Below are 22,442 nucleotides of genomic sequence, written 5' to 3' on the forward strand. Positions count from 1 at the left end.
GGGTGAATGGAGAGTAAGTGGGTATCTTCAGGGTTGCTGCTGCTGCCTTTGAGAAAAAGGAGAGAACCCAATCCAAAGGTGGACACTAAAAAAGCCATCGTCCACTGAAGGATATGAAAGCAACACAAAGTCGTCTGCAACAAGTTGGTGATGGGATTCCCTGAAGGGCTGTGGACTGCTCTTTTGGAGCACACACTCGTTGTAGTCTCCCTTTTGTTTCCTAAAGCTTACACGTCTTGCATACGTACGTCTCGTTTCGACTGTACGTACACATGGGAGTACTGGAGCAACGTCGATGTAGGGTCGAGAGAGACATGGCGTAGAAGGGAACAAGAGAGAAGATGGAATGATAACAGCACCGGCCAACACCTACCGTGCACAAAGGAAGCACGCAGTCAATCAATGAAGGGAAGCAGTACTGCAAAACAACAAGGAAACCCTACCTGCTGTCGTCCAGCGGAGGGGGGAATGCATGGCGAGACGACAGGAGATTTGGTGGTCGAGTGCTTTGGATTTGGGGGACCCTTCCGCCACTTGGCCACGCCTAACTGATGATGATCTTTGTACTGCGAGACTGGATCCAGCTCGGAGTACTTTGGAGGCATCAGAGGGGTGGATACATCACAGGTTATATTGATCGGTGATGATGTCGGTGTCTTCGCCATGTCTTGGCCTGAGAGCTGAGTGGTATACATTGCCGAGCAGGCCTCGCCCAAGGTCAGTCGTGGCCTGCAAGGTTTGCACAGAGTACATGCACGAGCGGTGCTTTCAGGTGTGACCATACCATAGCTTACCTTAGCTTAATTAAGAGAGTCGAATGGTCAAGTACTCGTGCGGGTTTCTGTGTTATTGTCAGTCGTGGCTTGGCTTGTTTGTCCGAGCCCCTGGTTAACGGTGAACACGAATCTCAAAGGAGAGAGGAAATAGGTCGACTCACTCCGATGCATCCATGTATATGATCTCTTCGATGTTCAAATTAGTTAAATAAAATAAAATAAAAAGAGTAAAACAAAAGAATAATCAAAAAAAATTATTATTTTCTGAAAATATAAATAATCATAAAAAAGGTTTTTTTTTTCTTGAAAAAATCCAAATATGAAAAGCCAATTTCTTATAAATCTCGCTTCTTCTATTGGGCAAAGAAAAAAGAAATAAACATAGCAAGAAAATTAATCTTCTGTCAACTTAATTCCATACAACCAAACACACCTAATGTGAAATTTGTTTTAAGATTCTGACAATATATCATTCGTTATTTATTCTTTGAAAACAAATTATGTTGGTAGCTTGTATGATCAATGTCATGTCATGAAGTAAACCCTTATCAAAATTATCGATAGCTTGTAAGTTACTATGTTTTTCATATTTTCACAAAAAATATGTCTTATTTTCAATTTTTTTTATTAAACATGTTCTTCAATTTACTAGAAATATTCAAGGCATTACTTTGGTTTCTTGTAAGGATCCCACAATCATAATTTAGAGTTTTCTTTGAAGTATATTATGATTAATTAATACCAGCTAATTACCAGTGGTTAAGACGCAATGTGCACTCCATGAAATAACATTGAGTAGGATCTTTTTCATGCTTCCTCATGTGCTCTTTCTTTCCCATGCATTCAATTGATACACATTACAATGAGGGTAAGAGTTCCTTTTCTTGACAAGCATATAAACAACAGAATAGGTACTTCATTTGCTATGCAAGCTTATATATTGCTTCCTGCCATGCCCTACGGTGGATTAGATTGCACTCCATGGAAACGCAATTACTTCTTTCTGGGAAACCGGATGGAAGTCACCAGATCCAGTAGTCTTTTTGTGCTCACAGTGTCGGCTGACGACTCCACATGGTATCTCACTTCACGATCCGGCAAAGCAACATGCATCCTCATGGCTTCCAGTAAGCTATGTGGAGGAAGAGGAGAATGAGGATTGGTGATGTAGTAAACACAAGGCTTCAGTTCCCAGCGATCAAACTGGAGCAGTTGTCGCGAGAATGGCGGAACAGCGTGATGCGCGGAGACCGCTGTAGCCGAAAGCAAAGGACGGATCTCGTGGAGCCATCACCGACATCTTCCTCCTCGTCGTCGCCCTTGGAAGAGAAGGACGACCTCCGCCGAGAACGGGGCGACTCCAGTCGGGAGAACGGGGACGACGTGAACGAGGAGGAGACGGGCGATGAAGGTGACTTCCTCGGCGTGAGCTTTCGGAATAGGGTGGCGAGGAAGGTGAACCGGGAGGATGGGTTGACCCTTCGCTTCTTGCTGACCAGCTTAGCCTTCCTGAGAACGGGGTGGAAGTAGGAGGAGGGTGGTGGGTTGATAGGAGGGAGCGGTTCCGCCAGGGCGACGGCGGTGGGCTTGGGAGTGCCCGGCTGCGACTCCCAATCGAAGGGCACGGAGCCGGGTGCGACGCCATCGTAGACGCCGAAGGAAGGGGTGGTGGACAAGGAGGCGTCGTCCTCCTTGGAGAGGAGCCTGGCGTAGAACTTGCTGTCGTGCGGCGTGATGTGGAGAGGGCTGGGCGAAGGATCATCTGAGGTTTTGGCGAGCATGACTCCGGCTAAGCTCGCCATGGTGTTGGATGTGGGAAGGGGGGCGGTGACGGAGGGAGGTATGGGTACTACTAATAGTGCACCGAGGGAGGGGGGGCTTTTATAGGAATGGAATTGAGGCGAAGCCAATGAATGCATGGTGTTTGAGTTGAATCAACCCAACTCTACTGATAAGAACATGTAGTGCCCGTGCGGCATCCACCTAACATTGCGTTCACATCAATTAGATCAGATGTTCATTCAGTGATTAAGTTAATGCACTAACTATTTGGAATCGAACTATATAAGATTTTAGTTATTATTGAGCTTCATAAATAGTTCTCAACTTAGTTAAATTAAAATATTTACATTTTTTTATCATTTCTAGTAGGACGCTTTTAATTTCCGTGTATGTTTCTTAATTATATATATATATATATATAAAAGATTCCATAAATAGTAAACCTATCTTCGAAACCCCCTTGATGTTTAACTCATTTGTAAGGGCTATTTGTGCTTGATAAAATCTAATTATTTTGTATTTATTACGTTATATATGATGGCAACATATTATCCATATGTTCATCTTTTTATTTTTTTTAAATCATATGAGGTTAACATTTAGATTGACTCTTGTAAACGAACATATTCATCTGGGTATTTTATGTTTTTGATAATCCTAACTAAGGATGTAACGATACTTACGTATCATTATAAAAAATTCATCTTTGTTTTTATATTCTATCAAAACTACACCTAATTATCTTTGAATAATTTTTTAATAATTTCACATATTCATCTTAATATTTTCAATAAAATAAAACTATATATATATATATATATATATTATTTCTTAACCACCTAATATTCTTATATGAAAACTTGATATACATTATACCGCGGCATGTTTTTATTTCCTACTTGAAATATTGACAACTCTATTTTCTCTTTAGTGCTCTATTTTTTATTATATAAGATTTTAGTTATTATTGAGCTTCATAAAAAGTTCTCATCTTAGTAGGACGTTTTTAGATTTTCGTGCATGTTTCTTAGTGTTATATATATATATATATAAAAGATTCCATAAGTTATAAACCTATCTTCGAGATGTTTAACTCATTTGTAAGAGTTATTTGTGCTTGATAAAAACTAATTATTTTGTATTACTTACGTTATATATGATGGCAACATATTATCGGTATGTTCATCTTTTTATTTTTTATAAACTACATGAGGTTAACATTTAGATCGATTATTGTAAACGAACATATTCATATGGGTGTCTTATGTTTTTGATAATCCTAACTAATGATGTGACGATACGTACGTATCATTATAAACAATTCATCTTTGTTTTTATATTCTATCAAAACTATATCTAATTATTTTTTAATATATTTTTTAATAACATTACATATTCATCTTAATACTTTTAATAAAATAAACTATATATATTATTTCTTAACCTCCTAATATTCTTATATGAAAACCCGATATACATTATAACGCGACATGTTTTTATTTCCTACTTGGAATATCGACAACAATATTTTCTCTTTAGTGCTCTTATTAAAAAAACAAAAGAAAAAAAATCGATAATCGTAAACAAGTGAAAAGATAGTCAAAGCATCGATTCCTGTCTCCCAAAATTGGGCTCTTTAGAACGCTTCCAATCTTCTTCTCTCTGCGCTTTTGGTTTGCCGGTGAGCCACACGTATGCATACGATGCAAATCTGTGTGGTCAGTCATGGCATCACTCGATTGTATCTGTCATGGGCGTTGACGATGGACGTGAAGAGGGCATGTGATGTCTCCAGTTTCTTCGTCACAAGTTGATGTTAAATGTAGCACCTTTGAGTCACTGCCAAGTACAGTGGAGCTTTCCATAGGACAAGCAAGATCTCATATTAGCTAACCTTTCCTTTGTGAGTTGCATGTGACAGTACTGTAGAACTTGAACGAGTGGGAGAAACTATATCTAATAATTGTTCTCGTATTAGTTTTAGGATGAAACTCCACGTTGTTAGGGATGGAGGATTAATTGGATACATATTGTAATCCATTCATAAGCTATAGGATTAATTTAGGAAATTTTGATTCGGATATGTAAGGAAGTGCAATACTTAAATAAGTAATGAAAGGTTATATGTTGGCTTCCATATCATTGGGTGTTTAAGGTACACACTATTTGTGGATTACTATTACTAGGCAAAGCATTAAACTTGCCTATGAGACTTATCGGGGATCTTATAAAGAATTAGTGGTATCATTATAAATTATTAAAATATTTAAATTAACTTAAAAGGTTTTAAGCATCTTAGGCCAATGATTGGTGAGTCGATTATTTCATAATATATTATATAAAATTTAAGTATGAAAAAATTATCCGTGAACAACACTAAAACTATACATACTATGTTGTTAAGTTGAAGAAAAAATTTGTAATATATCATTAGTCTCGTGTATCATACTTAATAATATATCATTTGTAATATATTATTAGTAAATTGAACTTAAGTATCAAACTCTAGTAGTTTATGCCTAACAAATTAGTAAGTTGAGGTACTTAATGATGCACTGCCAAAGCTGCTGCATAAGATCTACGACGAAGCGATATAACCATCAGACATGCGAGCGAGAGAGCGAGAGATAGAGAATAAAGAATGGATCTCAACACTTGAGTAGTTCCGAGAACAATTTAACTGCTTTTGATGTTTTCCAGGAGACTAGAATGAGATATCTCCAGAGTTTGAAAAAGGAAAGAAGACAACAGAGTTGCTTCTATTAGAAGAATCACACGTCTCACATTTCGGAAGACATAACAGAAAAAGGGGATGGCAAAGATGAAAAGAAGAGGCTGTATGCTTGTCCAAGAAAAATATGATCGGTAAGGCGTACAAAAGATACATTCGATCGTGCTCAACTGAACGAACGCTATAATAAATACTCGAAAGCAACCAGACGAAGGAAGACGAGACAGAAGCAGCCACAGCACGATAGTTACTTGATATGAAAACCCGTAAGAAACCAGTAGCTAGAAGCCAACGACGAAACTGAAAATAGAGGCATCAAAGAAAATCTGACTTGAATTAGGAGGATTCTGCCAAAAACATTTTCTACAACAAACCAAAACCAGAGAATCTTTTTACCACCTGCAACAGAAAAACTGGTTAGGCAAAGAGGGATGTGAGTTGGGTGCCTGTTTACACCCACATGAAGGGGTGGTGGGTGCCAAGGGTTCCGAAAAAAGAAGAAGAAGAACAGGGAGAGAAGTTGTCGGAATGTACAAGAAACAAATTCACCGCAACAATCAGATAACACTCTTATACACGTCCCTCAGCGACACTGCTCTAGCAAAGATGCTCCGGTGGTCAGCATTTGTTAGTTTCATGGCCGCCCCCCCCCATGTCTGCTCCGTGTGAATTGGTCTTCAGTAGAAATCAGCCATTTAGAGGAGGGAAGTCGCTTTCATCTTTGAGCTGATAAGGTTTCATTGACCTGCAGGTTTAAATCGAACAATCAGTTGAATAGACCATGGTACTGTTGCTGGTCTAAACAAAAATGTGAAATAGTAAGATCTCAGACAACAGTGCTGTGACATCTGAGAAAAGCTACAAACCCACTTGGACTCGAGTATTCTGTGCTGCCTTTCTATTCAAAACTAAAGTTTAGATGCACATGGTAAGTGGCTCAGTCTCTCTTATGCTTTAGTTGCATTTCTTTGATCCGTGCACACGTTTTTCAATATGACAATTGTTTTATAAATAGAAAATTTACAGTCATGAATTTATGTGCCAATGTGAATCTATATCGATAAATTAAATTATAAATACCATGCTAGACAATATAATGATATACATAATTACTAAATTTGGTACAGTGATAACTAACATATTGCAGATTACATTTTATGCTAGTGATATGAATGCACAGACTGGAACAGACAAGTGAGGAATCAGCTTATGTTGAGAGACAAATAAAAGCCGTGTACCATATGTCATTCCGCCATGTTATAAGCCCGTGTAACATCAGACATTTCAATTTCTACATGTTGATTTGGTCGAATTTAAAAGTCCTGTATTTAATCAGAATATTTGTTGATTATGAAAATTCTTAAGTTTCAGTTTGATTAGTGGCAAGGATGTCAGAACACTTATGCATTAAGTCCTCAAAAATGTATATACGAAAGCCCTGAGCATATTAGTGGATGCATACAATACAAAATTCTGTTGAAAATGTATGGATTTCGTATTGTGAAACATTAGTTTTGTACAACCATATTCAATAGTAAGTTCTTAAGTAACATGATGATATTAATTACTTTTGGTATAATTTTTACATAAATCATGTGTTTTATCTTCCCATTGTTTCATACATCGATGCGTCTTTAAAATGATCCTAAGACTGGTTACGTTCTTTCTCATGTTTCCTTTACAACTGTTATGTTGGAAGATGCTAATGCAAGCAAAAGCAGAATAAAAAATCCAGGACACCTAATTTGTAGAAACAAAGACATAATTTCATGCACCATGTCTGAAAAACATGCACAATAAAAGGGAATAAACTAACCAAACTATTCATTTTTGTCAAACAAATAAATGTTGATAACAATGTAGCTACATCTAAGAAAAAATCAGCTTGGGGGCCTAAGAACTATTCAAGCACTCGGGAATGTCTAGCATAGAACCCTTCATAGCAGTAGGTGCCTAGGTGATGGTAGCAGCTCAACTACATAGGTGCTTATGCAGCTGCTCCTGACAACATTCATTAGCAGTTCTCACTAGTGAATGAAAAGTCCTAAAGTCATCACACACACTCTAGGTTTCATCCTAGGACAAGTGTTCGATATAAGTAGTAAATTCTTCTACGCTTCTATGAAATCTTGTCAACTTTACCTTGAACACTTTATGTTCCCATGATATTGTCCCTGTAATCTAGTTATCTCCTTGCCAATTTGGTTATTTGGATACACATCCTTATCAGATTTTAGAGTCTGCGTCCATGCAATATTGCAGTTTCTATTCATTTCTCTCTTTCTAACAAAAACAATAATGATGAATGATGACAATTTTAACACTGGAATTTTATAGGACTGGAATCATTTATTCCCTGACACAGCAAAAGAAAAATAAGTTACAGTAGAAGGTTAAAGAATTTTGCAAAGAGAATGTGTGGAAATTAAGGCAAAAGAGAAAGAACTACCAAAATATGAATATAGATGAGACCATGGGTAAGACAATTGTGTAGGTTTGTTGAACATGGTAACAAACCAACAAGGCAACCACAGGATATAGCTGGGATCCATGCTGGCCAGCATAACCACAAAAAAAAGTGTCAACACACAACATGGACCACTGGTGATTGTACGCTATGACAAAATCCAGAACTCATAGAAACTCAAAAGCAAGATTTAATTCATGTCTTCATTAGAATACAAACTTAGACATCACAGCTGGAGGAATAGGTACCAAATTAATGATTGAAGAAATCAAATATAAACCAGAGCTTCAATCTTGTTTTCACCAAGAATACTCACGGAGTCTATTGGGAACATGAACTTATTATGCAAGTACTGTTAATGACTAATTTTAGGAAAGTTTATTACCTTTCATATCTCAAGTTCGTTGAGGGTCTCTGAACTGTTGATTCAAGGATTGCTGTGGAGCTCTGATTAGAAGGACTAACTGATTCTGGCTTTTTGCTTTGTTCTGGTGAGGAGACTCTTAGTTTAACGGGACCAAGGGACCCAAACTCTAGTTTTCCCTTTAAACCAAGAACAATGTCATTGCCATGTGAAAGCTCTCTAGTGGCCGAGCATGAAGGCTGGGGGACCCCCGTGAAAACAGGAGACTGTGGTTGTGGAAGTGTCTCATTATTCTCTTCAAGTAGGTTCCTATCTTGTACCTCCAATCGGCTGTTGTTGCGGGATCTTGACAGCTGATTTGGAGGCGTTTGATTCTTTCCTCTCCCAGGTGACTGTCTTTCTCTGTATGAACGAGAATTCTACAAAACTCGAGGAACAAAAAAACCTTAAAACCAGTAAAAAGCTGTTAATAAATTTTTCCATGTTTTTATATCCATGCTTTTAGTCTACAAAAGACATCTTTCTATAAGAAACCGCACCTGAATCTGCAAAAGACATCAGGATCATGTAAACCTGAATTGAGATTATAGTATGAAACATTTTGGACTAGAACTGGATGCAGAAAGTAAAAAAACAGGGCCCAAACATCAACAAATAACTAAAGTTTAGGTTCCACAGGAAAAGAACAAAGCAACATGGCTGCAGTGGAGGAGACCAAGTGAAGACCAGATCCAGAGTGGACAATTTGATCACTAATTGAGAAGGTAGTGGACTAAATTAATGGGGCCAAAGTAACTGAAAGCAGTAAATTCAAAAATGCTGCATACCGTGATGGGAAAGTATGTTCCTGTTCCCTTTGTTTTTTGGATATCTTTTGCAGCATAAACACCAGGATTCAAAGAAAATGATGGTGCAGGGATGACACCATTTGCTCTAATATGCATGTAAATGCTCTGCTGAGAAAAACCATTCCATGATTGCTTGTTCTGATACTGGGAAGGGGATGGTCCATAATTTGGCATAAAGTACTGACTCATAAAGTATTCTTGGCTCTGGGACTTCAAAGCATAAAGAAGATTCATGTAGTGCAGATTAAAATCACCAACTAGATCTGATAGTTTACTGCAATTGGGACTACTATTTCCGTTTCCCTCACATGACCAAGCTGCAGTATTTAAATATTCTGATAAATGGGAATTCCAACTTGTTGTTGAAGATCCATGAATGCTGCCAGTGGAGGCAGATACAGAGTTGGTTTTAAACCCAGATGTACTAGTACCGTGTGATTCAGATTCATTGTTTGGCTCCTCACCGGGGGCCACAAACCTGCTAGAAATCACTTCTTTCTTTGCAGTATCCCCTGAATTCACATTATCAAGTATCACAGATTCAGAACCATTTCCCACATGGAAGAACAAGGGGGGTGCATGATAAGCTTTTCCAGATGACAAGTCACCGCCTATCTGATTATGTGATGAAGAATCTAAGCAACTTTCAGCGGCTCTCGAATTAAAAGCTTCTATGCCAACAAGATCTCTAGCATTTTTATCCAAATGCTTAACTGAAGCTTCTCCTCCCATGAGATGATTTTCCATTTTAGTACAGTTGTGAAGTACATCAAGATGCTTATTAGAGTTATGTCCATTGAATTGCAATTTGGTGCCATACCCCTCATCCAAATCTGAGATCTTGATGTTACTTATGTTGTCACATAGTGCTCCACCAGAACACTTAACTTGTGAATCTAAAGGCGACTCCTTGTTTGATGATGTAGAGCCAACCTCATTATGCTCAATAAATCTGCTATCTGAACAACTAAGAGATGCATCTTGTTGAACGTCTGGCCTTTCTCCAGTTCCATGCCTCTCCAAGGTGCTTGCAAAAAACATACCAACTTCAGCAGCAATATTTTCAGCAGGTAGTAGAAGTACCCGACCAAGTTTTCGGGCACCATATGTAAATGCACTACGTATGCGGTAAAAGTTACCTATTACATAGCAGAGAAACAAAAGAACTAAGTGAAAATATCTCAACAAATACAAGTGTAACAAGACCATATTATCAAATTTCACTCCATAAATTGAGAAAAAAATATGACTTACCTTTGCTGATGCTGCGCCCTAGATTATTGTTCTGTTTCAGTGGATCCACAATGTTTAGGTGCTTCTTTAAAAATATTCTAGAGCTCTCTGAAAATCTTGGAGGAACTGAGAACATGTCGATACATTCTTTAATAAATTCCTTCGAAAGCAGTAAATCACCCCCGTTAGTCTCTATTGGCTCAACTGTGAAGGAAACAAAATGGTCAGAAAACAGTATGACCTTTTGTCAAGCACAAATATCTAGAATGGTAACTTAAAATTTTGCTTACCTACTAGTTCTGGCAGAAAAGAAACAGGAATGGGTCCCTGCAAACTAACACAGTAATTGTCCCAATCGAACTTGCTGTAGTAGTCCAGAAACCTATACAAAACCTACAACACATAGCCAGATTAAATGAAATCCAAGTAATGTAGACAAAGAGTTCAAGGAAAGGAACCAACAAAATATATGTTCAATTTCCTTGGAATACGAGGGATATATATTCCTTTGAATACTCACCGCCAAAGGACCATCTAGCGATTCATGGAAGAGGTGAAAAACATACAACACTAACGTTTCCAATGCGTACGTAGAAATCAAACCATGATGAGCACCAAGGATGCGACTCTCATAGTAACACCAAGTTTTTATCAATATTATACTGCGCTTGAAGAGATTGTCCTTACCAATTTCCTGGTCAACCTATGAACAAGCAACAAATCTAAAAATTTTGAGCCAAGAAAGAAAATTATATGAGATCAATGTACCAAGCACATGTCATCCATTTCTTCAAGATACTTTTCCTTGCAAGGGAAAGCAAAGAGCAAATTTTAATTAATATTTCTACCACCAAGCATTTACCATATACCTTCTCAAGAAAGCAAAGTGTACAAAGTCCACCAATCTGATTGAATGAGATATCTACTACAATATTCTCAACAATGCATTTAACAAGTTTGACCTGCCACAGGAAATCCTATCATCAGATTCAAAAACTTGATAAGCATATGGACAGTGTAAAAATTTTCTACTAATGCTTATCGTGTTATGTAAAACATGTAAATGCAAACTGTTTTAAAAAAAAATCATACAAGTATACGAACAAGAAAAATAAAAATTGTGAAGATATAAAAATATAAAGATAATACATAACTAAGCAGCAGCAGAAAAAGCACTAACATGCCACAGGAAATCCTATCACCAGATTTCAAAACTTACTAAGCTTATGGAAAGAGTTTAATAATTTTCTACCACCAGTTGTCACATTGTGTAAAAAATTGTAAATGAAAATTATAGAAAGAAAAGTTGATACAGGGATTTAAACAAGAAAAATAAAAATTGTGAAGATATCAATATTGAAATTATTGTGTAAACAAGTGCCATCACTAAAATTTACGTATTCGTTTGTGTATATAGTATATACTATGTAGTTATACTATCAATACAAAATATAAAGATAATGCATAACTAAGTAGCAGCATGAAGAGCACTTAACACAGAATTACTAGGAAAAGTAAAATTGCATCTCTTTCTCACAACACGTTATGATCAGGATGCTATTGGTAGTATGGAAGAAAAATATAGTTGATTAACGCAATATACTGTTAATGCTGACTGTTCTAGGCCAGACACGACATACTTGCATAACTAAAGTCAGTATTGAATAAGATGGATCTTTGCAATTTTGAACCCATAGACATGCTTTCTTGGCAAACTATCTCAAACTAGAAAATAAGCTAAAGAGCAAGAAAGAACAAGGAATTGATGAATGGTGACAAGTGAAGTATGGAGCTTCAATGAGAATCGGTTGTAGCAGTCATGTATTATATATATATTTAACCTGAATACTACTCCTTATGAAGTAACCATCCTACCAGAGTTCAAAACAACACAACTAAAATATTTGAGTGCATATTGTCAGCATAATGATTTTATAGCATTGAACAGCATTCAAGCAAAAGCAATAAGTCCCTACTCGCTACCAGTTGTAAGGAACAAAGACACTCGATTCTTATTGTCAGCATAGTAATTTATAGCACTGAACAGCATTCAAGCAAAAGAAATAAGTCCCTACTTGCTACCATTTGTAAGGAACAAAGACACTCCATTCTTGTACATTGAGACACACAGTGAAGGAGTAAAGAAAAATAGCATGAATTCAAGGAATAATGTAAATAAGAACATAATACAGTCCCATAAAGAATTGCAATGGTGCTTTATAGAAAACTTGGTTTCAACAAGTTCCTTTTGGTGATTACATCAGGTCTATATTGTTATGCATAGTAGTGTAGACATTGAATATTGTTAAAACAAAAAAATATTCACAATGGATGCCACAAAAGTAACGCTACTTTTCAAGAGGACTCTCTCTCTCTCTCTCTCTCTCTCACTCTCTCACTCACTCATGTCAAAAGAGCATCATCACACTACATTTTGTACATTTCAATGTTTAATGGACCACTCATTGAATCAGCAATGAATTGCTTCAGTGGTAAGCTATATGGACATTTTACGGTCAAGCATGAAATGTGTGACAATTTCCCAGTAATACGATAAAGTTAGTGAAGTTTTTTCAAAGAAAACCCTATATTTCATTTTAAAAAAAAACAGAGAAGCACATGATAGTGCCTCGTCTCCAGTTATTTCTACTACGAATTGATCAGTCATAACCCTACACATTATCATCTTTTCCCCTTTACATCCTACTCAGACAAGCCTCAAAGTTCTGAAGCAATTGTTTATTATACATGTGATTTGATATTTATAAATTCTTGTGTAAGTGTTCTTTGATTGCGCTGGCACATAAACTGCTATACACACTGCTCTAACTTATCTCAAAACTCAAAATAACTTCTTTGTTGTTCATGTTAGAAACACTTTTTTGATTATGAGCATCATTTGTCATAGTCCCCCAGCTAGCAAATATTCATGTGAAACATTGTGCCATAATGGCAATAAGAGGTTATCTAGTACAGGATTTGCTTATAATTCTCAGGTTATTTAAAACCATCACAAAAAATAAAAAACCTAAGATCAACAGGTACAGTAGCAATGACTTACCAAACGATAGGACAACCAATTGTTGAAGAGTCATTTGTATTTTATGTGAGTAGTTACCCAGACAGTGTATAATATAATCTCACATGGATACAAATTTAATAATTCAAATTGTTGTTGACTAACTCTAGGTAAATGATCATTCATTTCAAATTGTTATTGGATGACTGCAAAGTTGTTATTGGAAAAACAGGAAAGCAGCAAGGACCATTCATGGTATAGCCGAATGGAAAATTTGTGAAGATGATTAGGTACAAGAACCTCATAACAACCAATAAACAGAATTCCAGAAGAATGAAAAACCTCAGCATTAATGTATTGAACATCCTTTACTTCAAACTCAGCACCCTTGTTCTGTTCTTCTGATTGAAGAACAGAACGCACATCATTTGCCAAAGCATCTTCAGAATTTGGAAAACTAAGTGCAGTCAGATCAATATCTCCATCAGGAAGATATGTCTTCAGTGGAACTGATCCAAATGGAAATACCTGTAAATTTTGCATCATAAAATCAATAGTGACTCGTGGAAGAAGACCACAAAATATAAGATAGAAAACTTGAGAATATAATAACACAAAAGACGGTTTCACCGACTGCAGTCGTATGACGGTTATCAACAAACCTAAAAGGCTAAAATCATAATGTATTGCTTCTAGGACATTGATTGTGGCAACTTCAGTAGACTGACCTATGAGGACAAGCATTCAATAATATAGTAAAAAGTGTTTCTGATTAACCTCCACAAATGCTGCAACTTGATGTTGTGATGGGTATCAATAATGAGCATTATTATATTTGGATAATCTAAAGAGTGAAAGGCTTAGGGTTTGGGAAGAGTATTGTGATAGGTATACTAGAAGGATAAAATAGGGGGAGGATTAGATAAAACATAATCCGCTAACATAATATCAATTCAAACATAGGACTTGAATTTAGTTGATCTTATAAATCCGCTAACATAATATAAAAGCGGGACGCCTACTTAAGAATACAACTCAAGACAGGAATGTGCATTCTACCAAAAGTATCCACAAGAAATAGGAGACAGTTTCAACCAAAAATCCAACTAAATCCAAACTCAATACTTGATCCAATCTACACTACGAAGATGATTCCAACTTGCAGAACAACTCAATACCATCCAGAACCTAGGGATATAAAAAATTGATACCAATACTGTGCTGGAATGTTATCCGCCCAACAAAAGCAACCAGTACAGGAAGTCACATCTGTGTCCATGCTTCATAGCATAGGATATTACTATCAGAAAATGTTACTGCAGAAAATTGTTTTCGTGGAGATGCATATCTCAACAAGACCTCCTGACCAACAATGATGTCCTTTTTCGTTGTAGAATTCCAAGTGTTCCAAGGTGACAGAGCTTGAAGACCGTGATCTACCCGAAGAGTTATGCTTGATAAATATCACGATTATACTAGTAATCACAAAAAAATTGCTTTGATCATAACATATTGAGAACTGGCTATAATATTTTTGATTTTTTTTTAATAAATGTTGCTAAAAATTACTACATCCCACCAAAAGAGATTCGGGACAAGCTTTTGAAATTAAAAAAATTGTTCTAGTGAGAATATTAAAAGGGTAATAGACATATCTGCAGGAATTCTTCCATGTGAAAACACTAACCGATGAAAATACATTGCCATGGTGCGATTTACCTTTCACTAAGCAAAAGAAAGAACGTAGAACAACGTAACAACTAAGAAGCTCTTACAACGTAAGAAATTTTACTATGGTACAAGTCCACTTGCTACAAGAAAGCTGTCACCGAACCAAGGCAAATCAAGAAATCGACATTTGAATTTGAAAATAATGGCACGCTAATCATCTCAATTGGCAAGAAAAACAAAAACATGGGCCTTATTTACCAGTCCAGAAGAACCACACCTCACCTAAAACCCAAGAAAAATCGAATGGAAAGCAGAGAGTAATACCATGCACTATCTGAATCGTAGAGCACAAATAAAAAACAAGAACAAAAAAACAGCTTTTTGTTCGACTGCATAAATCATACAAAGAAACAATCGTCTGCAATTAGAACAGGAGCAGCTAAGACCCAATGCATTACACAACAAAAGGAATTAAAAGATAGCAGAAAAACAAGAGAGAAGACCGGGCGACAAAATGATCCACCTCAATGCCTATATATCTCTTGAGAAGCTTCTGGATATACTCCACGACGGCTTTCCGCCTCTGCTCGGACACCACCGTCGGCTGAATGCACCGGAGAACCTCTGCGGTGGCTTGCTCAGCGCGAATCAAGTTCCCAGGGCCGACCGCCGACAGGTCAGGATTCGTCGGCATCGGGTGGGAAAAACCTTCCGAAGAGCCGCCGTTCGCCAGCGGCGGCCAGTCCTGCTGGTCACCCATCTCCAAGAAATCGATCCCGAGTGCCCGAGGTCACCACCCTTTCACCCGACGCGCCAAAAGGCGCAACAAGGGCTGGAAGAGTCCGCGCGGTCAGGGGAAGAACTCATCGGAACAGATCGAGTGCGTGGCGGAAGCCAATCGGGGAAGGATCGGAAGGAGAAGCAAGCAAACGGATAGATGAGGGATCTTTTCCGGGGGGGCGGGGGGGGGCGGGGGGGGGGGGGCGCGATAAAAAGGAGGTGGGGAAGGGATTCAATGATTCGAGGTTGTTGTGGGGATCGGTTTTCGGCGTCGGGCGGAGCGAAAACCCCTTTCAAAGAACACCAAAACAAGCAGCGCAGAGGCACAACGGAAGCGAAGCAAAGAAGGAAACCGCGAGAGAGAGAGAGAGAAGAGAATAAAAGCAACGCTTCCAACCCAAAATGCGCTCCTTTTTCACTCCCTTTCTCTCGTCTTCTCATAAGACTTTCGAGAGACGAAAACTAAAAAAGGGCAAAATAAAAGAGAGGATTATTTATTTAAATTTAATTTTGTGTTGTTGAATGTCGGTTTCACGAGAAAGAAAAGAGTAAAAAATAATAATAACTATTATTATTAATTGAAATATATATATATATATAATTAAAATAAATGACTAAAAATTAGAATAAGTATTTTATAAATATTTATATTAAATACTAAAATAAGATTTAAGATTGTCAAAGAGAAGTCAAAAACAATACAGCTGTGTTCAATGGTGGAGCAAATTGAGGATTCAGACTCCAAAATGCCCCCCTTGAATTGACTGTAGCTGATACCCCCAACGCCACGCAATTAATGTATGTGTCAAGAGATTGTAGAATGACATCACGCCGCCAAGTGAAGCTGCAAACACGACCACAAGTGGATCGAGCATGTCGGGAACGATCCGTCTGGACTGCAACCACAATATTTATGTCAATCAAAGGCACCATTTTTCCGATGAACATATTAATTTTTAGTTGGTGGATCACGAGGACTTGTTGTTGTTGTTGTATCAATTTCCGACGATAACGATGTTGACTTTATATCGGTAATCACATCAAATATTTAAGTTAGGAATTGATTTTCTTTCCTTACTTGTTATTATAATTTAAGGAAATCTTAATCTACTTCCTTGTTTGTTGATATGAATTAAGGAAATAACTAGTAAGTATTCCAAATATGATGATATCATATTTGTTAGTATATTAAATGGAAATAATTTATATTAAATAAATATGAAAATTAAAATTTATTTCCCTTAATAGAGGCTCACCTCCTCCTATTTAAAGGGGAGGGATCTCTCTCATTCGTTCCTCACCTAGTCGAGCATGTCAGCGGGAGGAACGAGGAGTTACACCCTATTGACAAGAGAACGAGGAGTTACACCCTGTTGACAAGAGAACGAGGAGTTACACCCTATTGACAAGAGGTAGGTTTTCCCTACCTTTCTTAAAAGTTTTAGCTTTTATTTTGATTCTTTAAATGTTGAAAGTTTTATAGTTTGAAAAATGTGTATCAATTCTTTAAATGTCAATTTTTTTTGTATTAAAGTAATCAGTTAAAGTTTTCAAAATATTCTCTGACCCATGATTAAGGTTTTTATTGTAGAATTAAATATGTTAAAAAGGTATATGTTTTATATGATATATTTTCTGTATTACAGTTTATCTTTAATCTTATCTGGATTAAAATCTTGTTAGACTAGAATATGTTATCTAAAATCCCTTTTTGATATTCTTTGATCTGAATTTTAAAATATATTATTCTGAATGATTTAAAATATGACTAGAATATGTTGAAATTTTATGTGTTGAAAACATGATTTTTATTTGAATTTAGAAAGCTATTTCCTTGTGTTAAAAACTTATTTCCTAGTCCCTCTTTTAATGTATTATGATTTCTAGTCAAATTGAGAATGTTATTTCTTTGTATTAAAACTTTTCTCTTCATCTATCTTTTAATGCATTATTATGTTTTCATATATGTTGTTAATGGGTATATGCTATGACTAGTCCATGGGCTAAGGCTGGATCAGTTTTATGTAATGCATGCTCAATCATGTATAATGCACATGACCAATAGATGGACTGGCTCAATCTAGCCCAATATTATTGTTGAACTTGAGCCCAAATATTGATTGAATTAAACTATACTTGATTAGTCTAGATCAATTCAGGGTGATTCCGAATTGATTGACTTATTCAAGTTAGTTTAACCTAAATTGAACTTAATCTAGTCTAAATTATACTAGTCTAGGGTGGTTCCAGACCAGTTAAATAAGGATTAGAGATCAGTTCAGTTAGGCTCTAGTAAATCGAGTTCAATTGAATCGATTAAACTAGAGTTCAAGTCAATTGAGGGTTAATTTATATTATTTGATATTGATGATTTTTGAAAGAGACGTTTTAAATATGTTATTTCATCCCGAAATGGATATGACCAGTGTGAGATTATATTCCTGCCAAGAGCAGGTAGGGCGATTCCCTTCGGGGATTAGCGGGCCGTCAGACGTGGCGGCTGGACGGTTCCTCCATCCGCTGTTGGGAGGAACGTGTCCCCACTTTGGCGGGTGTGGGACACCACTCCATCCGCTGTTGGGAGTGTGATATGAGTTTGCCTCCATCCGCTGTTGGGAGAACACAAACTCATCCCGTAGGATAAAGCCTCTCCATCCGCTGTTGGGGGAGTGCTCCTTCGGGTACTTGATATACGCCAATGGGATGATTGATTGAATTTTGGTCATGTATTTATCTTGATTTGACTTTTGGGGTTCCTACTCAGCGTTGCTGAATTTTCTTTGTTTTTTATTTTCAGAGCAGCCTCCCTCTAGTACTAAATCGGATTCCAGTGGAGAGCGAACATTCCTCTATCGCTAGGTAGAGCCACTTTGATGACTCTTGAAGTTAACTTTTCTATTTGTAATTTGATGAATAAATGAATTGTAATAAATGGTTATAGATGATGAATAAAGTGATGTTTATTTATTTAGCCTGTGTGAAAATATATGAAAAAAAAAAAAAAATTCAGGATGTGACAATATCTGCTGATTTTTCTTCTTGAAGAAAAAAAGAGAGAACAAATAAGATCAATTATCGAACGAAATTTCTTTTTTTTTTTTTTGGCTCTTGGGTTGTCTTCTTGATCTTGAGATTCCAAAAAAATTAGATTTTGTGGAGAAACTAATGGATTCACCTTTTTCTAACACATTGCTAAGATCAAGTTGGAGATGATGTTAAGTTCGACTTCTAATTGGATGTGATCTTCTAGTAAGAACATTATATCTCTTACATCATTCATCTTGCTTACCGGAAATAAAAAGTCAAATCAACATATAATTCATTATTTTTTATTACATTACATGAGATCTTTGTCATAATAAACTATCCCTTTTTAAGGTGAATCTTTAACTTTAATAATATTAATGATAAATTATACGGAGATATCAATTAACTTAGCTAGTAAAGACTTTGACGGTTAATCGTAAAATCATATATTCTATCACGGACTTAATTGGTTTTGTCTGCGGCACTCTTGCATGTCCGTCCATAAAAGTCAACCTCCCCGAAGCCTCCCATTCCCCGCTAGGACCCACAAAAGAGAAAACGTTTCACTTGGGATCCACAAGCAAACATTTTAAAAAACACTTCGTAGACAATGCAAATTACAAACATACTTTACAAGTTCTGAACAGTTGCACAACAAAGGGTCAAAATGGTCCACTACAGATCGAAAAATCTATCACAAGTGTCCACATGATATAACTTTTATTTACAAACCTAAAACGACTACCAAACCCAACTAAAATGGGACTATTAAGCCTTAAAATAAGACTATTAAGCCTTCGGTCGTCTCTCTATATGTTGTGCAAAGCATGAACATACCAAAAGACACGGACATATATAAGCATTACATCAAGCATCCTGTTTAGAAGTTTGTCCGTGATAATTTATCGCTTACCCTTCGTTAAAAAAAATAAATAAATTATAATATCTTAATTGACGTTCTGTCATGGACAAAATTCGAAACAGGGTGTTTGATGTAATGCTTATGTATGTCCGTGTCTTTTGGCATGTTCATGCCTTGTACAACATGTAGAGGGGCGGCCGAAGGCATAATAGTCTCATTTTAGTTGGGTTGGTGGCCTCTTTAGGCTTGTAAATAAAGGTTGTGTCATGTGGACACGTGCGAGAGCTTTTCGGTCTGTAATGGATCATTTTACCTTTTGTTGTGCCACTGTTCAGAGCTTGTAAAGTCTGTTTGTAATTTGCATTGTCTATGAAGTGTTTTTCGGACATGTTTGCTTGTGGATCCCGATCGAGGCGTTCTCTTTAACCCGTTCTCTCTTTTGTTGGTCCCAAGGGACAATGGAAGGCTTCGGGGAGACTGACCTTTGCGGACGGACGCACGAGGGTGCCGCACGACTTAGGCAAAACCAGCTAAGTCAGTGTCATATGGTATCAGAGCGGGACAAACACTCATAGAAACACTTGACATGCAAACGTGGGGGACCTAGCGGGGCTGCATTGAGGGCAGTCAGCAACGCGCGACCGTTTGAGGGAAAACGGGCATGGAGATGTAGGGAAAAGAGTCGCTCAGAGGAGCGGGCATCTAACATTGGCATTCAGAGGAATGGCCAACCCTTCGCGCAAGAGACACCACGAGAACAAGCAAGCTCGAAAGAATGCGGAGCGCACAAAAGTTGGGATGGCTGAGTTTGAGCTACGGCTCAACGTTGACAACTATACTTGATGGTGCTCAAGGCAAGCGAGGCGCTTGACAAAAGGATGATACCATACAAAGTGGAATGAGTTGCTCAGCGACCGAAAGAGTTGTGCAAAGCTCACAGAGGTGAGGGGAATTGCTAACTCGAAGGATTCGGTACTCATGCATGAGCTTGTATGCGGACGATGGAATGTTCGTGGCCATCCCAAGGCGGGCGAGACTCGGCACCATGGAGCATTAAAACATTCTTTTCGGCATGTGAAGGATACGTTCGGATGAGGCTGAAGTGTGCAACAAGTTCAGCATGTTGCTAGGCCTTGAGGGGCGCAGCGGTGGTTGTATTGACGTGGAGGCGCAATCTAGCAAGTGCGTTTGCAAGAGGCAGAACAAGGCACAGTTTGTTCAGCAGATCAGAGTAGTCCAAGGGGATGGTGGTCTCCGAAACGAAGAGAGATGTTGCTCCAACGGGACAGTTATCCAGGAGAGATAAGTCTCGACTCTCCAGAGGGAGAATCATGTGAGACGGACCTCACATGTTGAGGAGGAGTACCTCACAAACAACAACTCCACGAAGCTCAATGGACCGAGCAAGCAACGAGGAGTTGCCGCATGATCTCGCTCGAGAGAATGCATTGGTGGATGCATTGCGAGATCAAGTGGGGGAGCGACCTGAAGCAACTTAAATGAAGGCACACTTAGAGTCGATACGGAGATCGAACTCAAGGGAGGGTTGACCCGTGGAATGGTGGGCGCGAGGGCTACCATCGACTCAATGCAAAAACGAGGAGCGGAGCAACTTGGGGGTAACTTGGTGAAGTACCCAAGCCGCATGAAGGGAGCCAGCAGAGAAGTTGGAACATGGAGCAGAAGCACAGTGCTTTCCTTAGACATAGGTCAAAGACATGAACTCTTGCAGAGGCAAGGGTAGGATCATGTTGTTCCATGGGTCCTTCATTCTGACGGAGCGGACTCATTTTGCATGGTGCCAAAGACGAAGGGAGCTTCTGGGCACATGCACCTTATCTAGGAGGAGCATTTGATGGAGGAACTAAGGCAACTCAATTTGCAGAGGCGAAGTTGGGTTCAGAAGGCCTTAGCACGGGGCAAGAGGACGCAGAGGCGGGTACTCTTGAAGAATATGCCACAGTGTCGCCATTCGAGTTGCTATGAAGGAAGCGGTGCGCAGCGGAGATTGTGCTGGTAGGGACAGAGGCCCAGAATCCAGACAATGGTGCACAAATTACAGTGAAGTCGGTGGACTTCGGGAGCTACTAGGCGACGGACTGTCCTAGAGCGGTGCTTCATCTAGGTGTGACCCAAGAGTGGGTGGATGAAGGTCGATTGCCAAAGGAGCGAACAAAATCGAAGGTGGAAGAGACCCTGCGATGTATTGGCAGAGGCCACACATGGAGGGTTCACAATTCAAGTTTATTCCACAAGGATCAAAATGCAATGGAGATGTCACCAGGAGGCGACATGGTGCAGCGGATCGTGGTGGAACAGTTCGTGGCAATGCGATACACACGACTTAGTCCCGTGAGGGATGAGATCATATGGAGGTATGATCGGGAGCTACTGGGAGCTCCACTTCGGTGAACACGACGACGTCAAGAAGGGCTATGGATTCAAAGAGTGAAGGCGGGTCTTCCGGGAGTGCATCGAATTTTGCATCGGATGAAAACCTTGGTCATCATCATATGGGGGCTGGGTTCCACCAAGGGAAAAGTTCGAATGCAAGTACCAGTGAGTTCCATGGGAGGAACTTGATCATGCAGAGGTATGATCGAAGTAGCTAGAGAGTTGGACTGCTCTAGAGCTCATATTCGCTTAAGGGAGCCCGGCAAGTCAGAGGACAAGGTCGAGTAAGCGAACGTTGCTACCAAGGAAGCTAAGGAGAACAGAATCGGTGCAAACCCTAGAATGTGATGGCAGAGACCATGCATGGGAGTTGCAGTCCGTCTTTCCATCGACCAAACAGACTGCTTGGAGAACACAGAGGTGTTGAAGCAGGAGGTCGAAAGGGGCGAGGAAGCGACGACGAGTCCAGAGGGACTTAGCTACCCAAA

The 22,442-nt window shown here is 38.5% G+C and overlaps 2 protein-coding genes across 4 annotated transcripts; both read right to left on the bottom strand.

Moving 5' to 3' along the window:
- Positions 1–1,658: 1,658 nt before the first annotated feature.
- On the bottom strand, positions 1,659–2,600 carry LOC103985075 (uncharacterized). The gene has a single exon (XM_009402689.3). It carries the CDS (start codon positions 2,576–2,578, stop codon positions 1,961–1,963), a length of 618 nt encoding a protein of 205 aa, XP_009400964.2. The 5' UTR covers positions 2,579–2,600; the 3' UTR covers positions 1,659–1,960.
- A 2,996-nt stretch (positions 2,601–5,596) lies between these two features.
- LOC135638768 (uncharacterized) lies at positions 5,597–16,086 on the bottom strand. Of its 3 annotated transcripts, none has more exons than XM_065152142.1 (9): positions 15,415–16,082; positions 13,521–13,748; positions 11,071–11,163; positions 10,722–10,904; positions 10,492–10,594; positions 10,223–10,405; positions 8,948–10,107; positions 8,142–8,539; positions 5,597–6,034 (listed from the first exon to the last, which is right to left on the bottom strand). In XM_065152142.1, exons 1-9 carry the CDS (start codon positions 15,649–15,651, stop codon positions 5,977–5,979), a joined length of 2,643 nt encoding a protein of 880 aa, XP_065008214.1. In that variant the 5' UTR covers positions 15,652–16,082; the 3' UTR covers positions 5,597–5,976. The 3 variants fall into 3 exon arrangements, with proteins under 3 accessions (XP_065008214.1, XP_065008215.1, XP_065008216.1); XM_065152143.1 differs by having other exon boundaries at positions 13,563–13,748; positions 15,415–16,081; XM_065152144.1 differs by lacking the exon at positions 5,597–6,034 and adding an exon at positions 8,660–8,693 and having other exon boundaries at positions 8,286–8,539; positions 15,415–16,086.
- Between the last annotated feature and the right edge of the window lie 6,356 nt (positions 16,087–22,442).

Source organism: Musa acuminata, chromosome BXJ3-5 (genome assembly GCF_036884655.1).
Source record: "Musa acuminata AAA Group cultivar baxijiao chromosome BXJ3-5, Cavendish_Baxijiao_AAA, whole genome shotgun sequence".
Lineage (NCBI taxonomy): Eukaryota > Viridiplantae > Streptophyta > Magnoliopsida > Zingiberales > Musaceae > Musa > Musa acuminata.

Coding starts and splice junctions, on each gene's coding strand:
- LOC135638768 (XM_065152142.1), bottom strand. CDS start 15,651: ATGGGTGACCAGCAGGACTGGCCGCCGCTGGCGAACGGCGGCTCTTCG. Junction 13,749..15,414: donor AGAGATATATAGGCATTGAG/GTGGATCATTTT, acceptor CAAAATTTACAG/GTATTTCCATTTGGATCAGT. Junction 11,164..13,520: donor TGTTTATTGGTTGTTATGAG/GTTCTTGTACCT, acceptor TTCCTGTGGCAG/GTCAAACTTGTTAAATGCAT.
- LOC103985075 (XM_009402689.3), bottom strand. CDS start 2,578: ATGGCGAGCTTAGCCGGAGTCATGCTCGCCAAAACCTCAGATGATCCT.